Below are 13,094 nucleotides of genomic sequence, written 5' to 3'. Positions count from 1 at the left end.
GTGAAAACTTTAGTATATTACTTTTTTGGGCTGAAGAATCTGATTCTGAGGTTAGTTTTTACGTGTGGGCACTCTGACCCAGTAAATGGGGCAACAGTGGGGGAGGGGGAGGGGCGCCAAGAGTCATGCTCTTACTTTTTTTAAAATTTTCAAATAAACTATAAAATATAAATTAAAAAATAAATTTTTTTTAAAAAAAATTTGTCTTCCACCGCCCCCCGTCCTATATAACAAATAGCCTCTCGATCCCCGTGACCAGTAAGCTCATAGCTAGCTAGGTTGCTTGGAAAAGGATATCATATCCAATTCATAATGAAATATGTTTGACTATTAATAATTTCAAGAAACTCATAATGAAATGAATTTGAGTTTATAATAATTTAATATTAAACACAAATATACACAGATATTAATCTTATTGATTTTATATGGTCACAGAAAACATTCTTGAATTATCATTTTTTCTTCAGTAAATATGTTGTTCACGTCTACTTTACACCCTCTTGTGGTATGTCCGAATTTTCCACATAATCCACATTGCAAAAGTCTTTTTTTACTGGCAATAATTGGATGTGTTCTTATCATCAGTCTGCAGTAAATGTCATGTGTATTAATTTGCAAAGACATCTGTCTGGCTTTACAACTTGTTCCTGATTTATAGGCCTTAATGTATTTGTTCCAACTTTCGCTTGACTGCTCGGAGTACTTAGCAATGGGTGATCCACCTGTAAGCATAAACAGTTCCCAGGCATGTGCACACATTTGATTCTGGGGCTGAGCATAGCCCATGGAAATATCTGTTTATGGAATATCATCAATCCATAACCAACTTCTTTAACTTTATCAGGATCAACTTTTTTGCTAACATCAACATGCTGATTAATGCTAAGTAGTATATTGAACTTAGATAACAAAGTCGAGAAGCTATCTTGGTCTTCTGTTTTAAGAATTATGGAACAGATTGACTTTCTTTCTTTTGGACTAAAAAAACGATCTGCTAATGGTCCATTGTTAGTGTTACCACCACTAGAAGTAGAAGAATCAAGAAGCATTCCTGTTTTTTCACGTACGTTTTGAATAACTTTTTTTTTTGCCGTTTTCAGAGCAGTTTTTACCTTTATGTCCTGCTCAGACCATGTATGGGTTTGTTTACCCACAATGTGATACAAAATTTTCAGACAGTGGTCGAGTGCACGAAGCTTTTGATGCAGAATGGCAAAAAATTTTACATCTGATTCAACTATAGGTTCATGGCATTGTCCATGTCTTTCTGTATCTTTGTACAAGATTTTGCCATTTTCTAGTCTTCTCCAGGTACTGAGCACATCATTGTAATTTTTATCTATGGTGAACCCATGTAGTATACATACCAGGTCATTGGCATCACTTCTGGAACATTTGCAGTAGTGACAAAAAGCTCCAGAATCACCCACCAATAAGTCTACCATTTTGCCATCAACCATACTAATCTCTGTTTTTACAAATATTTGTAACCCATTTTTTGAAAGAATAGGCTGAGTTTCATTTTTAGGCAGTTGACTCAGAGTTGCTTTAAAATACTCCTTAACACTCTCCCTAGTTTCTTTTGCTTTCACTAGAATAACAGGCCTGGCAAAAGTAATAGAGTTAGGGGTTGGATTAGTCCAGATTACTTGGTTTTTTGAATCTTTAATTTCAAGAGGACACCAAAAGGAACAAATATAATTTGTTCCCTTTAAGTCTGCATCTTGAGGATCGGAAAACTGATGACGATAATTGTGATTTCCAGACCCATCAAGTCCAAATTTACCCTCAACATGTATAGAATGATTTTCAGCACAAAACTTGGATATATCTAGTAGAGACTCAACAGTGTCTTTGATAACATTGTTCACAGGGGATGAAGTTTGCTTGTCGTCACTGCTTAATTCTTTTGGTAGCAAAGTACGTTTAAAGGTATCTACATCATTCCTTGTTGGCAACATTAGTTTTGAGAGAAGCTCAAGTCTCAGTTCCTAGGGAAATATACAAAATTTAAACGTACAATTATAAAAACAATTAACTACAACAGTATTTGATTGCATACTTTACCTGATATTTATTTATGGATAGATCCAAGTTGTAAATTAAAGCAATTGCTTCCTGTACCGATATTGTTGAAAGTTTTACTCCTTCCATCTTCCCCCATCTTTTTTCACATCTTTGGACAACTTCTTTTAAGTATTCTGATTTATCTACACCTTGTTCACTCGCATGTTTTTCCACAATGTCCACAAAATCATCCAGAATTTTGTTGTATGTACGTTTTTCAGGTTGATCACTGGATTAAATGATAACGTTTTAAGAAAAGTAAAAAAATAGCTACTGGGTGTCCCAAATAACATGATGCTTAAGAAATTCAAATAAATGTCAACAGTTAAACTTTTACCTTAGTCTTTTTGATTTCCGTCCTCTTTTAGCTTGTGGAGCTCCATCTTCTTCTACATCACCCCTGGATGATGATGAGGCTGCAACAGGTAGATTTCCAGGCAGTTTTATCCCAACTTTGTTTCTCCAAATTTCCAATTCGGCCACAAGTTTATTTTGTTTCAACTTTGAATTATTTTTAACATGTCTTTCAAATTGCTTTAGAATTTTCTTGATGTTATCTTTTTCATCTTCTAAAGTTAGATTATGTCTCACTTTGATTGTTTTTAAAATTAGCTTTGATTTTTCCAATGAACTTAATTTGATGTTCAAGGTTAGTAAAATTTCTTCTAATTCTCCTTTTTTTATCAATAACATTTTATCACATGTAATCAACAGGTATTCCTGAATCGTCCGTGAAAGTTTATTTTCATAAATTACGCAACCTCAAATATCAAACTTGTACGAACAAATAAAATTCAAACTTAAATTACTCAATTTCCGGGGATAACCGGACTGTGTAATTTTTACACATAAAAATAGAAAGTCTACATTGAATGAAACATTTGAGTTTGTTTGCGGCCTCCTGCGGCCTTTTTTTTTCCTGTGACTTTGTTTTTTAAAAAAATTAATATGTTTTCATATATTTTAGAATTTTTTTAGGTATAAACAAAACTGCACAAAACAAATTTTTAAACTTCAATTTCAATTTTTATTGAAGTAATTCACAAATTAAATATTATTTACAGACCAGGATAGAATTTTTTTTTAAATTTATGGAGTCAATTTTGATATATAGTGTTTCAAAGTTATTGTTAAAAAACAGTATTGGTACAGTTTTAATACAAATATTTTGAGTCAACTTTATTAAAATAACTTTAATAACTGTTTACAGTGTACAGAAAACAAGAGAAAAATAAAAAATCAAATTTTAAACTTACTTGCTTCATTCCAAATTCAATAATAGTTGCTGCGTAAAGTAGGTATTGTGGTACTGGTACCATGACGCCAACTTTTTCATTTTCTTGAGAGAAAAACTCTAAGATAAGCTAAATAAAATTATAATCAAATTCCAAAATTTAACATTCAAAATTTGAAATTAAAAAATTAATAAGTTTAAAAAATTTATTTTTTAACATCAACTATAATAATAAAACAAATTTAAATCTACATTTAAATCTTTAAAATTCAATAAAAACCATTTCCAAAAGAAGTTAACACTTTCAATGAAAATATTTAATTAAAACATTTTTAATAAAAAGTATTTTAATTAAAGATATATTTTAAAAAAAAGAACATTTTTTGAAACCTTGATAGCAGCACTTGCACCATTGGTTATAAACAAATGGGCTGGATTACAATGATATCCATCTCGTTTTTGTATAAATTCAGCAATGTGCTCTTTAATTAGAGGTAAACCTGCAGCAACACTATAACAACCAATACTATTGTTTATTGTACTAAGAATTTGATGAGCTCTCTTATTTACATCCCAAGAGAAAATGTTGGTTTCTATCAAAGTTGGATAAGAACATGCAGCAAGAAGCTGTAAAAGCAAATTAATTTTAAATTATTTCATAACAGTATCCAATGAATATTTAATCAATCTTTGTTACATCTTGTCAAAATTAGTTTATTAAAATACCATGCAAAATTAAAATTAAATTTTCAATAAATATTGAAATTTGCATACTGCATGAATTGCAACATGATATGTTTATGAGGTGCATGCATTTTTCATAGATAAGGTTAATTAAATAATTAATTCTACAAGTTAATATACTTCATAGATTATAAAATTTTTCTTTGTTTCATTGACTTATTTATTTATGCATTCAGTAATTTCATTATGCACTCAGTAATTTCATTGATTTATTTATTAATGTATTCAGATAGGCTGAAAACATTCTGAAACTGCTTGTCAATTTTGAATTATAAAATTAATTACAGAATAATTAATATTAATTAGAAAAATTATAGAATAAATTTTCTAGAAATGAATGGGAGAATAGTATTTTCAAAGACTACATTGAAGTTAAAGTAGCATTTCAAAGTATATTCCAGTTAGGGGAAAAGCATGTACTTACTCACTCATAGGTTACTTTACATATGTATGTGTTCTGTTTAAATGTTTAAATGTTCTGTTTTAATGTTAATATCACTTTTGATGAAGTGTGAGCCAACCAGACGTTCAAACTCCAAGCCTCTCACTTATCTCTAGTATTTTGTTAGATGTAATATTTTTCCCAATCCATTTCCAAAATATCATGCCTGATATTTTGAGGTACTGTTTGCAGGAAGTAGTTTGCTTTAATTACTCCAAGTCAGCTTAAGTTCAGGATCACCACGATCACCCTGCTACTGATATTATGTAACCCAGTACTACCTGCCCCATGCCCTGCTGCCTTGTAAAGTGTGCTTTTTTAGGCTAAAACTCCCCAGCCTTGAGGCTCTTGGTTGAATAAAGGCTAGAGATGGTGTCTCGATAAAATTAATCATCTTGGGCAGATGTTTACTGCATCCAGCTATTGTCTTGTAGGAGGGCTTCTAGACAAAGACTTTAGGGTAAGCAGAATAATTCTGCTAATCAGCCTCAACCCCCTTCTTTCCCTATAGGCTGGCATAGATAGTAAACCAGTGTTACATTGTTTCCTGCCTAGGATGATGAATACTAGATTTTCTTGACTCTTCTCATAGGTTTTTGCTTGTGCCTCCTTGATAGTGGCTATGCAAATCTTCCTGTTATCTCCTTTAAAGGGCACAGGTCTGAAACTCTTTTTAATGGCTCGGAGGCCTTTGGTGTAAATTGTCAAGGTCAGATAAGGGACCCTATGTTACAAATCAGGATCAATAACCAGGACTGCAAAAATTGCATAGATCATTGCTTAGGAGGCCGTGCTGTATCTATGAGTCAAGTTCTCTTTAAACTTAAATCATGTAACCCAAAATATTAAACATAAAAATCCCCACCACCTTACTGTTTTACTATATCTTTTACTACTATTCGTGGTCTGTGCAGCAACCTTCGATCAGTTGAATCTTACCTGTTGAAAAATTCATGAGACTTGCTTGCTCTTAGTGAGACTAATTTAAATTCTGCTAATCCTTCTTCTGATATTAGTGTAGATGGGTACTATCCTTTGATTCTCAAAGACTCCAATAGTCATATGCTTGGCTTGGAGTTATCTTATACATTCACCTATTTGCCATGAGATCAGGTTTGAATCCTTTGATCATTCTTTGCTTTCACTTAGCACCTTCACTCTATTATCTTTCTCTTTGTTCTTTACTGTTCTCCTTCTTTGCTGCACTCTTTTAGATTTATTTTCTGATCAAATTGACCATGCTCTTCCTCTATACCTCTCTGCCAATATTGTTTTTATTGGTGACTTAAATGCTTATCACACTGAATGGCTTGGCTCTAAGGCCACTGACCCTGCTGGCACTTAAGCCTATAACCTTTGCATTTCTCAATCTATTACTCAGATATTTAACTTTGTGACTTATTTTCCTGACAACTCAATCATTTACCTTTACTCCTTCATCTATGTCTGGTCTCTGATCCTAGCTTATGTTCAGTTTTTTCTCCTTTAGGTGATTTTGAATATGCAATGATCTCTTTAAATCTTTCATTTTATACTTTTCAAACTCACCCTATTATCGCACTTTCTACTAACCTAAAGCTGACTGGGATTCTTTTCATGATTTTCTTCGTGACAGTCCTTGGGCTGATGTCTTTACCCTCTCAGCTGAAAAATGTGCCTCCTACATAACCTCCTGGATTCAGGCAGGAATGGAAGCTTTCATTCCTTCTTGTCTCTTCCAAGTCAAGCCTTATTCTACTCCATGGTTTTCACCCTCTTGTGCAGCTGCTATATCTAATCGTAATAATATTTTTTTCATATTTTTCAGAAGAACAACTCTCTAAAGAACAAACAGCTATTTATTATTGCAAAAAATTTATGTAAAAAGGTGCTGTCAGATACTAAGTTCCATAATTATCAGTTCACTAAATCTTGCATCTTATCTCAGAAGTTAGGCTCTAGAGACTTTTGAAAAACCTTCAACAGCCTTGCTAACAAAGGAAGGTCTAACATTCCATCTCTCATTTATGGAACTAATCTTATTACCCTTCCCAAGGATAAGACAGAACTATTTGCAATGAACTTTTATTCTAATTCAACTCTTGAATCTTATGGTCATTCTCTTCTTTCCATTCCAATTAAACAGGTTAACTCATTGTTAGACATTCAAATCATTCCAGCATCTGTTGTCATATCTAAAGTCATATCTCGATTAAACTCTTCTATGGCTTGTGGTCCAGACAACATACCTGTCAGTCTTACAAAATTGTTCTCCAGAACTCTCTTCAATTTTCTCTAAACTATTTAATAAGTGCTTGACTGAGTCTTGTTTTCCTACCTGCTGGCATCTGTTGTTCCAATTTTCAAAAACTCTGATAAACATTCTAACCCTTCCAACTATTGTCCAATCAGTCTTTTTTCTGTAATTAGCAAGGTCTTTGAGTCTTTGATAAACAAATTTCTCACATTTTATTTTAAGTCAAATAACTTGCTGTCAGACAATCAATACAGTTTTCGATATTCACACTCTATGGCTGACTTGCTAACTGCTGTGACTGAAAGATTTTATCGTGCATTAGATGTAGGCGGAGAGGCTAGAGCGATTGCTCTTGACATATCCAAGACTTTTGACAAAGTTTGGCATGTTAGTCTTCTCCATAAGCTTGTTTCATATGGCATATCTGGGAATGTTTTTAAGATAATCAAATCATTCTTTATTAAAGAATGATTTGATTATCAATCAACCTACTTTATGAAAGTTATCCTAGAAGGCCAAGACTCTTCTTTATTTTCAGTAACTTCTGGGGTACCTCAAGGTTCTATCCTTGTTCCTATGTTTCTTATCTACATTAATGATCTTTTCAACAACCTTACATCTAAAGTAGCTCTTTTTGCTGATGACTTAAGTTTATACTGCTGTCTTGACAAAAAGTCTTCTCTTTTTGATTGCTTAGAACAGGCAGCCAATCTTGAATCTGATCTCACTTCTGTATCAGATTGGGGCTCACAGTGGCTTGTAAATTTTTACTTCAATAAAACCCAGTTATTTACTGCAAACAACTATCACAGTACTGCCAACATCTCTACATTGATAAATGGCAACCCTCTCACTGAGTCCTCTACTTTATGTACTTCTTGGATTATCATTTACTACTGACCTTTCATGGAAACCATATATACCATCCAGAACTCTCTTCAGTTCTCTCTAAACTATTTAATAAATGCTTAAACGAGTCTTGTATTCCTGCCTGCTGGAAAATGGCATCTACTGTTCCAATTTTCAAAACTTGCGCGAACATTCTGACCCCTCCAATTATCATCCAATCAGTCTTCTTTCTTTTATTAGCATGGTCTTTGAGTCTTTGATTAACAAATTTCTCACATCCCATCTTCAGCCAAATAACTTATTGTCAGACAATCAATAGGGTTTTCTATCCTCGCACTCTAACACTGACTTGCTAACTGCTCTCACTGAAAAAATTTATTGTGCATTAAATGGAAGCAGAGAGGCTAGGGCTATTGCTCTTAACATATCTAAGGCTTTTGACAAAGTTTGGCAAGCTGGTTTCATATGGTGTTTCTAGGAAAGTTTTTGAGATTATCAAATCATTTCTTTCTAACTGCTTTATTAAAGTCATCCTCAAAAGCTAACACTCTTCTTCATTTCTAGTAACATCTGGGGTACCTTAAGGTTCTATCCTTGGTCCTGTTTTGCTACTTACCTACATTAATGATCTTCCCAACAACCTTACATCAAGTAGCTCTTTTTGCTGATGACTCGATTCTATACTTCTATCTTGCCTAAAAAATTGTAACAGATTGAGGCTAACAGTGGCTTGTAAATTTTAACTCCAACAAAACTCAGTTATTTACTGCAAACAACTATCACAGTACTGTCAACATTCATATATTAATGAATGGCAACCCTCTCACTGAGTCCTCTTCTTTATGACTTCTTGGATTATTGTTTACTACTGACCTTTCATTGAAACCTTTCATTTTTTCATTTTTTTAGAAAATGAACACAAGCTGCCTTGGTAGCACTTTCTTTTTTCAATTATTGTAAAAAATACAATTTTCTTAACAACGAATTATTATTGACAATATGTATTTTTTAAATTAAAAAAAAAACAACATTTTTTTAAATACTTAGCTATTACTTTAAAAAATATCATACTTATATCAAAAGCCTAATGTAAAAAAAAATTAAAATTATAAAAAACAAAAATATAAATGTGTAATTGGTTTACAATTAGAAAGACTTTTTAGCAACTGGTTATTATTATTCTCTGGTAAGGCTGCAATATGCCCCGGTACGCCAGAACATGTCCAGGTTTTAAACTCTGCCTCAGTGTCTCTGTCAAAAATATCAATATTTAAAATATTTAAAAATATCAGGCATATTTAAAAAATCTCCTACAATATTGAACATAAGTAAAAATACTGATATGCACATGCACATTGCACTATCTTTTACAATAAGAAACACTTTTTTGTTATGTAAGTAGTTACTTATAAAATTTTTACTAACGAAACTTTCTAAATAAAAAGAATATTGTTTTGCAGTGCAATGACTTCTTAATAAAAAAACTTAAAATTCTGAGTAAGACTTAACAATATGCTTATTATCTGTAGCGTATTTAAGTTAATTTCTTTATATTATTAGCGCCAGATTGATTTTGTATTTTAAGTATTCGTTTCAATTTGAGTACATTAAGTTTATGCCGAAAAAAGAAGTGACAATTTTTCTGACAATTTCACAAAAATAGTGGTCCTGTATTAAAAAAAAATAAATGAAATAAATTTGCAATACTTTTATATTGGTGAGTCATAGTGGAAAATCAAGCATAAGAGATCAGATTAAATTACAAAATTACAGTTCCAGATTAATGTCTGCATCTTCATCACGGAATATATTGTACTTTCTGATAATACAATATTCTTCAGAAAATATTTTAATATGTGCTACGAACTGATCAACTACAACTAAAACTGTAAAACACCATCATTAGACTGCACAACTAAACCGGGAGGATGAATAAGTGCTAATTTCATAAGTGCAAACTGGCATAAATTGCTGAATAAATTTACAAACATAGACATAAATGTGAACTGGTATAAGCATGAGTTGATATAAGTGCGCCGAAAGAATTTGTAAAGATTGGCATAAGTGCAAATTTGCATAAGTGCAGATCTCTATGCCAATGTTTTTAAATTCTTTTCGCACACTTATGCCAGTTTTTGCAAATTTTTTCTGGGCACATATGCGAGTTCACAAATATGCCAATTTATGCTATGCACTTATGCCATTTTGCACTTATGTCAGTTTTTACAACTGCTTTGTACTTCTTCTAATGCTTGCAAATTCTTCTGGTGCACTTATGCAAATTTGCACTTATGCAAATTTGCACTTATGCAAATTTGCACTTATACCAATTCACGCTTATGCCAGTTTTTGTAACTGCTTCGCACTTATGCTAGGTCGCACTTATACTAATGTTTGCCAACTCTTTAAACGCACTAATGTTCGGATTTGTGCCAATTTTTGCAACTGGTTTGCACTTATGACAGCTCACACTTATGCCAACATTTGCAAATTCTTTTAGTGCACTTATGCCAGTTCACAATTACATCAGTTCACACTTATGTCATTTCGCACTTATTCAGTCAACTTTACTAAAATCAATTCCATCTTATTTCTAGATTCCTAACTTGCAAGCAAGCAATCTACTGCAAGAACAAAAGCAACCACTCTAATTAAAAATCTATTAGCACCTCATTCTGTAGAGATAATTAAGCTAGAGATTTTTATGGAATTTTTACAGATTTGAGTAACTACAAATACATGAAGATATTTTCAATACTCATCCATTATTTGAAGTGTGAAGGCCTAAAAGTTAAACTCCTTAAATTACAAACCTTGCTTAATGAAACCGCTGATACAATAACAATACAATGCATTTTGTAGAGATATATTGAACAATTATAATATTTCAGCAAAAGCCTTGTGGCATTTGGGGCTGATAATACTAATATTAGATAGGCAGGAGAGAAAGGTATGTAATAAATAAGATGTTTTACAAATTAAAAGAAACTTTGTCTGCAAATATAGGGGTAGGTTGTATTGCACGCATTATTCATAACAGCTTCTACTGCCGCCAATGTCTCTTTGATTGATATGGAATCTGTAGTTTTAAAATTTTAATTTAAAACTGTTATTGAAGTAAAAAATATTTTGGAGGACTTGAAAAACTTAAAAAAACAAAACTTAAAAAAGCAACTGAAAGATTAAGTAAAAAGTTTATAGGTATTCAAACCCAAAAATACAATAAACTCAAAAGTATAAAGAAATTACTATGACAAAAGAAGGAGAGTTTGAAAATGTTTTTTATTTTTTTTAACGCTAAAATTATTTGCCAAAATAATCAGTTCCAATGGCCAAGTATGATGTTTTTTCATGAATCCTTCTGAACAAAGTACCCAAATAAGAACACTGTGAAAAAACCATTATATATTTAAGTGAAAAGGGTATATTGTTTAAAGATTCAATTTGCAAGAAATTTATGTATATGAAATCTTTTATTGAAAAAGAATCGTATGAAGAATAAAAAATGAAAGATGTGCATGATAAATGGTTGCATTATTTCATAAAAACTAAAAAGACAGAAAGAAAAGGTAATCTATTAAAAATGTGCCAATACTTGTTCACCACTCCATTGCATAATGCGCATGTTAAACGTGTGTTCTCATTAATTTAAACTCAGTAAACAGATGAGTGCAATTTGCTTTCTATCGACTCAGTGAAGTGTGTATGCCATTAGGTATGTTTGGTTATTTAAATTTAGTTGAATCACTAATCAATTTATAGTTTTTTTTTTGCTTTGCTACAAATGCACCCACAAAAAAAAAATGCAAATCTTCCTGTTGAAGAAAATGTTCCAAAATGAGTCGCCATTGAGACGAACGATTTGCTATTGGAATACCAATGATCAATCAGATTTTTTAATAAAGCTTTAACTGTTGATAGAAGTTTATTTGAATGTGTTGTTGTAGTAATTTATCAGGGGGATTGGGGGTAGGGAAAGGGATGGTCATGGTTGGTAGTCTGACATTTATGGTAGCTCTATTCTATGTTTATATTAGTAAGAGTAAATAATAAGAATTAATTCTATTAATTTTTTATTTATTCTTGCTAATATTATTGTAATTAATATAACTAATTCAATTATTATAATTAATTTTATTACAATAAATTTAGATCACAAAAAATCACATAATTATATAAGACTATGTTTATAACTATGTGAGTGGCACATAACCTGTATATTTTTGATGTACATTTGAAAATTAATTAGTCTATTATTATTATAGAAAAATACATATAAAATATATATTAGTAGAAAAAAACAAAGTATACAATGTATATACTAGATATACTGGTAAAAAAGCTTAGTACTTAGTAATGTTTAAATGTATCTTATTTTTGAAAGAAAAGAAGAAAATAATTACAAATATTGCTTGCCTGACGAACAAAAGTGATTGGTTTCTGTCCCATTGCATGACAATCACCAAGAGTTGCTTTGGTTATTTTATTGAATGAAAGTTTTTTACCCTAAAAATAAAAAATATGTATTCTAACGTTATTATTTTTATTTTATTTTAAAATAATTATGGTTACCATACTTATTAACAAGAAATACTTAGTAACAACAAAAAAGGCTTATCTGATAATAATTTCAAAAAAATTACTAGCAGTTGTTTGCAAACTTATTACACAATTTTTTGTGTAATAAGCATACAATTACATGCCATAACCATACATAACATTTTAAAGTTATATAAACAAGACATAAACGTAAATACAACATAAAGGAGATTTGTTATGTTGTGTGCAAAATGTCCATTATTTTTACGTTACCGAGATATAACTTTTTATGTAATGATACGTAATGTTGTAACATAACATTACATCCAAAATGTCCATTATTTTTATGTGTGTGTGTGTGTATATATATATATATATATATATATATATATATATATATATATATATATATATATATATATATATATATATATATATATATAAACTGTACTCAACCCATATGTAAGGATGCAATTTCCTAATATCATTTTTGAGTTCTTAACGCAAAATAGTGCATTTTAATTTTTCAGAAAAAGAAAAAAAAAAAAAAAAACGAAAAATAATGAAAAAAAAGTTTGCTGCCCTATGTTAAACACTCAGTTGATGTAGCAGCACTACTTTGAATTTTTATTGTAAAATAGATTCATCTCAATTAGTTACTTTTTTTTTGTTGTTACAAATTTATTAACAACATTTAATAAATTTGTAACAACAAAAAAATATGTATATAAATGTTAAAATAAAAAAAATTAATTTTTTTTTTTAACATTTGGTTGACATATACATCTTTGCTTGTGGGTTTATAAAAGCTGGTGGAGTATTACACCTGTATTATTGACCAAATAAAACTTAATGTAAAGTAACAAAATCTAGATATGAGATGTAATTAAAACACGTCTCAAATATAGATTTTTTTCATGTTATGTTACACTTTAAAAGTTGCAATTTTTTAAGCTTAAAAAAAAACCAGTTGAGACATA

General features: G+C 30.8%; 2 protein-coding genes across 8 annotated transcripts in view; both read right to left on the bottom strand.

Moving 5' to 3' along the window:
• LOC100198478 (alanine aminotransferase 2-like) overlaps nt 1–13,094 on the bottom strand; it is a 75,287-nt gene that overhangs the window by 26,747 nt on the left and 35,446 nt on the right. For all 7 annotated transcript variants that reach the window (XR_010640065.1, XR_010640066.1, XM_065803460.1 and 4 more), the window contains exons 3-5: nt 11,992–12,081; nt 3,695–3,931; nt 3,327–3,434 (exon numbers count right to left, since the gene is read on the bottom strand). Coding sequence is in view for 5 of the 7 variants with exons in the window: in XM_065803460.1 (XP_065659532.1) it covers nt 3,327–3,434; nt 3,695–3,931; nt 11,992–12,081 (435 nt within the window). In the remaining 2 variants the exon portion in view is untranslated. The remainder of the gene's footprint in view (nt 1–3,326; nt 3,435–3,694; nt 3,932–11,991; nt 12,082–13,094) is intronic.
• LOC136083770 (uncharacterized) lies at nt 229–3,138 on the bottom strand. Its single transcript, XM_065803461.1, has 2 exons — nt 2,408–3,138; nt 229–2,299 (listed from the first exon to the last, which is right to left on the bottom strand). The coding sequence occupies exon 2, from the start codon at nt 1,962–1,964 to the stop codon at nt 585–587; it is 1,380 nt and encodes a 459-aa protein (XP_065659533.1). The 5' UTR covers nt 1,965–2,299; nt 2,408–3,138; the 3' UTR covers nt 229–584.

This window comes from Hydra vulgaris, chromosome 08 (genome assembly GCF_038396675.1).
Source record: "Hydra vulgaris chromosome 08, alternate assembly HydraT2T_AEP".
In the NCBI taxonomy this organism is placed as follows: domain Eukaryota; kingdom Metazoa; phylum Cnidaria; class Hydrozoa; order Anthoathecata; family Hydridae; genus Hydra; species Hydra vulgaris.
Note: the sequence above shows the minus strand (reverse complement) of the source record. Positions and strands in the feature narration are given on the sequence as shown.